The following is a 10,082-nucleotide window of genomic DNA, read 5'->3' as shown; positions in this document are numbered from 1 at the left end:
GGTGGTGGACAACTCGTGGAGGGCGAGGTATCACCTGCTGTTCCATCATACGCATGTACCGCTCCATCCCGCGGTTCATGTAGGCCTCCATAGCCTCGTTCATCCTCCGTTCGTACTCCTCGGGATCCCCACCACTACCACTACCGCTATCACCCGCGTTACTCATCGCTCGATGATGCTCTTGTACAGAAAGTTAGAGAGAGAGAAAACTCGTTAAAACAAGTGGTGCAAATAAAAATGAAACGAAAATCGCGTTTATATATGATTTAAAAAAAAAAAATCAAAAATCGGCAGCTTTGGCCGAATCGCTGGCCGATCGGGCCGCCACAATGGCTTTGCTAAGCCGTCGGCCAGCGCTTCGGCCCAGCGACGAGCGATCGGCCCGGCCCACGCCGATCGCTCGCCGATTTCGTGTTTGCCGATTGCAATGGTTAGGCTAGCCGATCGGCTAGCGCGGCGAATCGGCTAGCCGGTCGCTAGCCGACCATTGCGGATGCTCTAATGAGTTAGTTGAATATAAGGTCCACTACCAAAAATCGTAAAAATAAAGTGGGACAAATTATGTGAGACGGATCGAAATGGAAAAATGGGACGAATTATCTGGGACGGAGGGAGTAAAATATATTTTGAACATAAAATATCAATATTTTTAAGCAATAATTCTGACCACCATAGAAGTGCTTGGAAAATGCCGAGCACCATATAAGTGCTCGGAAATTATAAAATAAATATAATTTTTAATTATTTAGCAACAAAATAAATTAAAACATGCCAATATTTTTTATTAGTACATAGAAATATCTCGGAAAATTTGCATACATAAAAATTTGTGGATCATTCACCATATATTAAAATTTATTTTTTATTATTATTTTAATACATTATTCTATCTTTAAGTATCTCCATTCTTCTTCTCTACTTGCATTTTCTGAAATTATATTGGCATTTTAATCTACTTACATATTTTGCGAACGCAACTAAAGGTGCTTGCTATGTTGCCGAGCACAAGTAGAAGTGGTTGGTAATTTCCAAGCACCGTTATAAGTGCTCGCTGGGTTGCCGAGCACAAGTAAAAGCAAATTGCTGGTTTGCCGAGCACAAGTAAATATGCTCGGTCGTTTTGCGAGCAAAGGTAAAAGTGCTCGATAGTTTCCGAGCACAAGTAAGGTGCTTGGCAAGTGTTGGTCGGGAAACAGTGTTTTTTTGTAGTGCCTTATGACCTTAATACTTGATCTTCGAAAAGAAAGTCACTTTCCTACATGTACATGTACTACTCCCTCCGTTCCATAGTAGTGGAGTTATTTTGCTATTTTGGTATGTTTCATAGTAGTGAAGTCATTTTCCTTTTAAGTAAAAGTCAACACATTTCTTTTCACTTATTTTTCTCTCAGTCTTACTTTATTCTTTTTACTTTTTTCTCTCTCTTACTTTATTATTATTTTATTTAATACATTACACATTATATTTGTAGGGATCAAATCATTCGGATTCACTAATTACCAGGACTTTTTTTCGATTACACCGCTACTGAGATTGCTAGTTTCAGAAGTTACAAGCCGAAATACAAAAGACAGTTACAATGGGATAACACTAAGTACAATCTAACAAGCTAAGCACATATAATCGGTTACAATCGGAATCCTAGCTAACTGTAGCTCCTCAACCGAGTCTGGAACCCAAAGCTATTCCAATTCAACGTCCTGCACACTAAGCAAACAAATCAGAAACACTAAGAACAGATCCTAGTGGATCTAGAATGAATGAACTGACACGGTATAAGGTCAGAAGATAGAGGAATGGGCTCAGGTAACAATGTGACTATGCTCCAAGGCCAAAGGAGCACCGCGAGACCGTCTGAATCAGAGATCTCTCAAGATCTCACTGAATACCACCAATGTTGTCGTCTCAACACGCATCAACACTTTCACACCGTAGGAAACTCTCAAGAACACCAGAACTTACAGATCCTCACAAGAACACGATGAAATCGCCTCTAGCTTTGCAGATCCAACTGAATCGTTAGATCTAGCGCTAGACTTTGCAAGGGAACCAAAGTGGTTACCTCTGCTAGTGATTTCACCGATCAAAACACTCTCAGTATACTAGAGAAGTGATCGGAATAGAAGATCGAAGAAGGAGGAAACCCTAGAATCGCCAGAGAGAGAGAGAGCGGAAGAGAGAGAATGTAAAGGGTAGAATGAGAGAAGGAAACCCGAGAGACACCCATTTACCTCTCTCTCAACAAACACACATAACATCCAACGGTGCAGCGAAGTGATCCGCGTGGAGTAGCAATGTGGCAGCCATCCAGCGGATCACTCAAAGGATCCGCGCTCCAACCGAGCCAGAACCTTGGGCCTTGAATTAATTAGTCAATGGGCTGTGCACAAAGAAGCCAAGACACCAATAAATCAAATATGGTCCATTAAGTTTCACAATATTTTTAATCTTGGTGCTGGAAAAAAATTTCTTTGCTACTATACTATGGAACGGATAAAATAATGACGTTAGAATCCAATAATACAATATGTTTAAGAAATTATTTAATTTAATGATGGAAAAGTGGATGTCAAAATTAATAAAATGAGAAATAATGAATTATTTAAATGTGAACGGAGAAACTGTATATCACAACAAACCAAAAGTAATTAAAAACGCTTTATTCCCCACCAAGCATACACAATTCCAATAGAAAAAATAAGAAAGGAAAAGAAGAAAACAAAAACACTCATTGTCGCGTAATATGAGCAATAAACGCATCCAACTCAAGCCGCGACGCGCCGCCTTCCTCCGTCGCCCCTCGAACGACTGCGGCCAGCTCCTCCGCCTTCTTCCTAGCCTCGCCACCTTCCTCTGATTCAATCAGCCTCCTCACAGCATCCTCCACCATCTCCACCGTCACAACCTCGCCCCATCTCCTCACCGGCAGCCCCACCTTCAGCACCTCCGTGATGAAAACCGCGTTGGTGGGCTGATCCGAATGCATCGGCCAGGCGGCGATCGGGACCCCCATCTTGATGCTCTCGTTGCACGAATTCCATCCACAGTGGCTCATGAAGCCACCCGTGGAGGGATGCGCTAAGATCTCCGGCTGCGGCGCCCACTCTCTCACCACAACTCCTCTCTCTTTAACCCTCTCCTCGAACCCCTCCGGGAGCTCAACCCTCCGCGCCTCCCTGTCGAACACATTTGCTGTGTCGGCTTCTCTCAGCACCCATATGAACTTCTGCCCGCTCCGCTCAAGTCCCTCAGCTATCACCTATACCATTAACATCAAAACTTTGTTTATATTCTGATACAGACCAAACATAGGAATTCATCCTGAAAGACTAGTCAAACTAGTCAAAGGCCTGTACCTGTACTTCATGGTCAGTGAGGGTCGTGGTGGTGCCGAATGAGACGAAGATAACCGACCTCGGCCCCTGTTTATCCAGCCACATGAAGATTTGATTATGGGATTCTGATTTTGAAGGCTTCTCTGGAATCAGCGGCCCGATAGCCCAGCTCTTCAGGCCTCCGGCAATCTCCTTGCTTTCCAGTATCTCCAAAAACGGGCCTTCAACCGATCTGCAAGTATTAATAATATCTCCGGATCTCAAAGCCATCCCTTCATCCTGCAATCCGATGAAGGAATAAAGCTCTTCGGAGATGGTGGCTGATACCGGCGGCAGCTCCCGCAGCCGCGGGATGGGGCAAGTTATCCCCATCATCTCCGTAATGAACTTCACCTGACAGTAGGCGGAGAGGCAGATGAAGGCGTAGGATTCCGCATTGGGAATGTTAGCAACATCCTTGACCACGGAGGCTATTAAGGGGTCGTGGATAACAATGACCCTGCGATGCTCGAGTGCCAGACTTCGCATCAAGTCTCCCAGGGGGCCCACCATGCTCGTGGCAGCGTCCCAGGCGGGCTGGAGGTGCGTGGGAAATTTCTTGGTTGGGTTAGGGAGCGGAGGCGGAGAGGCGAAGGGCGGCACGGGGAGGTCTTGGAATATGATCTTGTCGACGTCGGTGGGATTGAGGGCGTTGGCGCGGAGTCTGGCCTGGCGGTTGAAGACGGCGGAACCAACGTAGTGGACCGGAATCTTGTAGGAGGAGATGTGGCAGGAGAGCTGCAGCATTTGATTCAGATGGCCCTGAGCTGGGAAAGGAACCATTATCACTGATATTTCTTCATTTCCCATTTTGGTTTCGTACAACAATTTTGGTCTTGGTTTTTGGGGTGTGTTTTCTTACTTTAATTTTGCTTTAGGTGTTAATGTCTTTATATAGATGACAGTAATACTACTGTTTGCATGATTATATAGCCAATTTAGTTTACATTATCATATTAATTTTACAAACTTTATGCGTTCACCGAAAGATCAGCTTTCTAATATCATGGGAACGCAGAGAGGAGATGGGCACTGAATTTGAAACGTAATGCAATTGTAAAATGCGCACAACGGGGCCACAAATCTTTTTGGATAGATTTCTGTTTTAAATTTTCTTCACAAAAGTACAAAATGCGCACATTATTCTATAAATTTGTTTCGCTTAAAATTGCAATGTGAGGTCGTTTATTGCCCGAGAGCCAAATGTTTAGCATACTGGAAATGACGACTGTTGGCCCAAGATTATTGGTTCGGAACCGGCAAGTTTCTCGAAATATCTCAATCATACTTGAGTATAATTTGAATTTATTTCTATAGAACTTATCAAGTACTCCCTCCGTCCCCTATTAGGAGTCACTCTTTGACCGGGCACGAGTTTTAAGAAATATAAAGAAAAATTGGTTGAAAAAGTTAGTGGAATGTGAGACCCATTTTTTATATTGGTTTTATAATAAAATGTGAGTGAATTGAGTTAGTGGAATGTGAGACCTACTTACTATTTATGGTAAAAATGAAGTGTGACTCTTAATTGGGGACAGATCGAAATGGAAAAGTGTGACTCTTAATGGGGGACGGAGGGAGTAAATCGCAACCATATTTCACATTGCATATAATTTTCAAGTATAATTACACCATCAATTCCATTGAAAAATCATGTTGATTAGGTAGTTATCATGTCCATTTGATAATGAGGTCTAAACTAAACCTAATCTATTAAGAAAACTCTGATTCCGAACACAAATCCGACCTGATTCCTTCAAATGCGAACGTGACCCGCACACGAAATGGACTCGTTAACGACAAGATACAATATAGGTCGGCGCGACATAATTACAACACGATAACGACAGTTACCGAATCAACTTTATAACGAATTAACCTAACAACGTTACATGTTACTCCCTCCGTGCCACAAAAGAGGTCACACTTGTGGGAAGACACAAAATTTTAGGAGGTTTTATTTTGTGTGTTAAGTGGAGAGAGAAAATATAATATTTATATTAATGTGAGAGATAATTTTTTTTAAAAATGGAAATGTGACATCTTTTATGGGACGAAGTCCGTATTATTTAAAGATCGAGTAATGTTATATACCGGACATTACACCATATTGTGACATTGTTAAACTATTATGGATTTATTTAGAGTTGTTTAATTGGTATTGGATGATTTGGCATTTGCGTTAGAACAATTCTAATACAATTTGGTATTGAATTTTCGGATTTTGGTATTGGACTTTTAGATTTTTAGATTGTTATTTTATTGCAATTTTGATTCTTTCGGGTCATAACAGATTTCATAGATCAGATTTATGGATTCAGATCTTCAGACAATTTGGTTCGGGTCAGATCAATTTATATATTTCATAGTTTAGATTTTCAGATTGGGCAAAAATCTGACCGCTCACCCGTAGTTTAGGTTGCTAGCGTGTGAATTCGGGGGACTGCTGACTAAATTCGTTGTCCAGATTCCATCTTCTTTACTTTGCAATAAAACTCTTTTAGGCTGTGTTTGGTACCATGGAATTGGAGCCTTGGAATTGGAGGCTCCAATTCCAATTCCACTGTTTGGTAGTACAAAAATAAGTGGATTTGGAATTGAATTTCAATTCCACCAACTCTAATTCCTCAATTCTAATTCCATATATTAAGAAAAGAATTATAAAACTAATTCCATATGAAACCGGGTCAGAATTAGAAAAAAGCGCGGATCCTATTACGGGTCAAAAACTAAACGGGTCAAATATAAATGAAAAAATTGCCTCTGCGCGTTTCTCCTCCTCCTCCTCTCTCCATCTCTCTTCGCGCCCCCAGCGGCTCTCTCTGTGCTCTAGCCGATTAATCTTTACGATCAATGGCTGCGAGTGTGCCCTAGCTGATTAATCTCTACAATCAATGGATAATCAGGTAACTCCGGCTATTTTCCCCTATAATTTCTTGTTGTGGATAAAACGGTGGTGGTATTTTTGGTTTAGTTGTATGGCAATAGTTTTGTTCAATGTAATGGTGGGTGTTGCCTATTCATTAATTACACAAAATAAGGCAATCAATGAATGATGTGATCACTTGGTTGATGAATGTGGTTGGGTGGAGTGAGATCCGATTTACCCCCAAATCAAAGAGATGAAAAACTCAAACCATGTGACAAATATGCTAATACACCCCAATATTGTTTTCTGGTTCTGATCCTCGAGGCAAGATTCAGATTCGATGCTAATCCCCTCTCACTCTCTCACTCTCTTTGTCTCTTGCTAATTAATTAATTAGAGGGATCAATAGTAGTACTTCTAACAATGGAGAGTGAATACAGTCTTTTTGTACTTATATCTTTTGTTTATTTATATTGTTGAACTATAGTTTGAACTGGGGCATATATCTTGAATTTGTCCAAATCCAACACCAATTCTATCTCTTCTTCCTTGTATGGCTATTCATCTAAGATGCTTTTGTTGGATTGGAGCTTACTTGAAGAAGCAGTCCCCCTACCCTCCTTTTGAGTTTTTGAGTTAAAAATCCTACTTTTTTTTTACCAAGTCCTACACTTCAAATTCCAACTTGCATATAAAGTTTGAAGCTTTGAATTCTGCAAAAAGATACTACTATTTTCTTTGTTGTTGGATGCATGAAGGTCTTGAATAAATAAGAGTTTTATTAAAAGTAACAAAAATGGCATGGTGTATCAGATCTCATATAGCTGTGATATTGAACTAAAGCTCCATTGTTTTTATGCTGTCTGTATCTATACATCTCTATAGTTGCATAGTTATTTTCTTGACTTGAATGATTACATTTAAGATAGTGGAAGCTGTTGGATTCCATCTATGTAAGTTTGTTGCAAAGCTTGAGTTTGATCTCTTCTCATCAATTTTTGGCTTTGGTTAAATTTATTGGTGTCTTGATTTTCTGCCAAAGAAGTTTTGGTTTTTGTTGATGTTTAACATTCTGTTATTGGATGAGGTTGATGCTGAGATTCAAACTAGAGTTGCTCAAGGTGATGTTTACAACGAGGAAGAGGCGCAACCATATGTGTTGGGTGGTTATCGTAATGAGATAGAAGAGACTCAACACTCAAATGGAATTACAATTGTTCAAGTTACAAATGAGTGGACTAGATTTAGGGATAATCTAGCTTATACTATTTACTATTTACTTATTTATTGACATTTGTATAATATTTTCTTTTATGATTTGTGTATCAATTCGATGTTGTTTCAGGACTACATATGACGTGATATAATTTGTACATAACTATATTCATGTTTAATTATCTTGTATTTGAATTATATTGGATTATGTATACTCCATATAAAACTATTTTATATGTCAAAAATAAGAAACATGTTATCATTGCTTGATTATGTTATTATAATTATATATTAAGTTTGTTTTTATGATATAACTAGAGTTAATAAAAAAAATTAAATATTAGAGGAGAAAAAAATAAACATGTAAGATTTATTAAAAAATGATTATTTAAAAAAATTAGTTATTTTAAAAATTTTAAAATTTTGATTTGAATTCCAATTCAATTCCAAATCCAATATTTTGAATGTCAAACAAAGGATTTAGAATTATAATGCAATTCCATACCAATTCTTTGATTATACCAAACAAAGGATTTGGAATTGAATTATAGTTCAATTCATTCAAATTAAATTACATAGAATTCTAATTCCAATTCAATTCCAATTCCGTGTACCAAACGGACCCTCAAATTCAATTAGATGATTTCTAATTAGAATACAAAACCAACTATGAATCGTGCCCCGGACATACCACTGTTAGGAACTTTTGTCTTCATCTAATGATGTCCATTATTAAGAATTTATGTCATCAGCTAATGAGTAATGATACCTAGCAGAACAGGAAACTATTAGGATCGTCAACTCCGCACATTAGTTTGAAAACATTATAAGTATATAGCTTCCAACTTTCTACACTTATCCGATGTGGAAAGAGTTTCTAACAGATTTAAATTCATAACAGAAGAGATTTCAGCTCCGTTGCTTACCTCAATTAGATGCGAGAGTTATTTCCTTTTCCCTTTGCAATGTTAAAAGATGAATCTCCTCATGTTGGAAAAAGTCTATTTAGACATTCATCATATTAATTACCATGTGAAGGGGATGCATCTGAACTGTGCTAGGATGCTTTACCAACTTGGAAATGCTACTATTATTTCATTGACTTTGGACACTTTAGGTACCTAACTCTTTCCTTCTCTATCAAAGTTTTTAAATTTATATAAGATTGCGATGCAAAAGTCTCTATAAATAATTTAATCAGCCAAAATATATGATTCTCAAATAAATTTTAAAAAACATTGCTTCTATCAATTTTTGTTTTTGTTTTTGTTTTTTGTTTGCATCCACTCTAGTGTTGCTCACATGTATGTATGGTTGTTTGAAACTTATAGGTTCTTGAACTGGGTGGTGGTCCCATTGAGTTTCCTGATGGTGTGGTGTGGTTGAACAAGATTCCGAATATATGTTCGATGATGAAGACACCGATTACCATTTGGGATTTGATCATTTATTTGAGTAGAAGATGAAACAGTAAGAATTTTGGCATGTTTGAAGAGCTTCTTGTGCCCTATCTAATTTGGACAAAGATGCTCAAAGCCTCAAACCCTAAATACCAATATCAACAATAAAAGTTTCTTGTCCATTTTCTTTTTTGACCTTGTACAATGTCTGTGATTTCTCAACTATAAATATCTGTTGTGTAGTTGTTTAAATACGGTGCGGTCTTTTTGGTCCCAAAACTAATTCCTCTAGTATCCACGTAGTGCTTTTATTTGTGCTCTCGACCAAAGGCATGCAACCAAGCACGTGTCCCCTAAGGCTCTCGGCTGCAAAACAAGATCGAATTTAATTGAGTTTTACGGTCCTTATGAGCCAACAAGGGAAACGATCGACCTCGACCAAATTTAACGGAGTTGAATTTTTTCGAAATTAGTGGTAAAGAACGTGCTTCGCTGAATTATTTTTTCCACATAGTTCTATTTTCAATTTCATATTTTTATGTTTTGGTTTATTTGTACAACTAATATATATTACTCCTTCCGTCCCATTTTAGGAGTCCCAATTAAGTTTAGCACTAGTTTTAAGAAATGTAAAGAAAAGTTGGTGAAAAAAAAATAGTAGAATGTGGGTCCTACTTTTTTATATTGTTTTTATAATAAAATGTGAGTGGAAAAAGATAAGTGGAATGTGGGGCCTAATATCATTTATGGAATATTTTAACCGTGACTCCTAAAGTGGGATACCCAAAAATGGTAAACCGGGACTCTTAAAGTGGGATATCCAAAAATGGTAAATCGGGACTCCTAAAATGGGACAGAGGGGGTAATAGAAAATGTCACAATCATTTATAGTATTAGGCTATTAGCAGCCAAAAAACTAGAGAAAATATTCACTAGTCCTTCCACACCACATGACATTATGAGTTGATGTGTTCAACAAATAGTTCTGGAAAAACCTACATCCAATTAGACCATCACTATTTAGGAAAAATAGCTTAATAGAGGTATTTATATATGGAAATTATTTAACTGTATTTCGACTAATAATGCACGCTTATTTGTGGTAACTTTCTTTACATTATTATGTATTTGGAAAAAAAAAATAGAATATTTAAAGTGTGTGTAGCAGCGAAGTTCACTTAGATGATTGCATATATTAAGATTATCTTATGTTTGCATATATTA

At 38.1% G+C, this 10,082-nt stretch overlaps 1 protein-coding gene and 1 long non-coding RNA gene across 2 annotated transcripts; one reads left to right on the top strand and one right to left on the bottom strand.

Moving 5' to 3' along the window:
- Nucleotides 1–2,645: 2,645 nt before the first annotated feature.
- On the bottom strand, nt 2,646–4,253 carry LOC125197883 (zeatin O-glucosyltransferase-like). Its single transcript, XM_048096399.1, has 2 exons — nt 3,357–4,253; nt 2,646–3,259 (listed from the first exon to the last, which is right to left on the bottom strand). The coding sequence occupies exons 1-2, from the start codon at nt 4,182–4,184 to the stop codon at nt 2,729–2,731; spliced, it is 1,359 nt and encodes a 452-aa protein (XP_047952356.1). The 5' UTR covers nt 4,185–4,253; the 3' UTR covers nt 2,646–2,728.
- Nucleotides 4,254–6,179: 1,926 nt separating this feature from the next.
- Nucleotides 6,180–7,582, top strand: LOC125197881. The gene is made up of 2 exons (XR_007172267.1): nt 6,180–6,280; nt 7,331–7,582. It is a non-coding gene; the product is annotated as an uncharacterized LOC125197881 (long non-coding RNA).
- Nucleotides 7,583–10,082: the final 2,500 nt, after the last annotated feature.

The sequence above is a fragment of the Salvia hispanica genome, unplaced genomic scaffold, assembly GCF_023119035.1.
Source record: "Salvia hispanica cultivar TCC Black 2014 unplaced genomic scaffold, UniMelb_Shisp_WGS_1.0 HiC_scaffold_1047, whole genome shotgun sequence".
Lineage (NCBI taxonomy): Eukaryota > Viridiplantae > Streptophyta > Magnoliopsida > Lamiales > Lamiaceae > Salvia > Salvia hispanica.
This window is presented reverse-complemented; position numbering and strand designations above follow the sequence as displayed.

What these genes read in the sequence shown, in the direction of transcription:
- LOC125197883 (XM_048096399.1), bottom strand. Translation starts at nt 4,184, where the DNA reads ATGGGAAATGAAGAAATATCAGTGATAATGGTTCCTTTCCCAGCTCAG. An exon ending in TCACTGACCATGAAGTACAG is followed by an intron (nt 3,260 to 3,356) that starts GTACAGGCCTTT and finishes TTAATGGTATAG; the next exon opens with GTGATAGCTGAGGGACTTGA.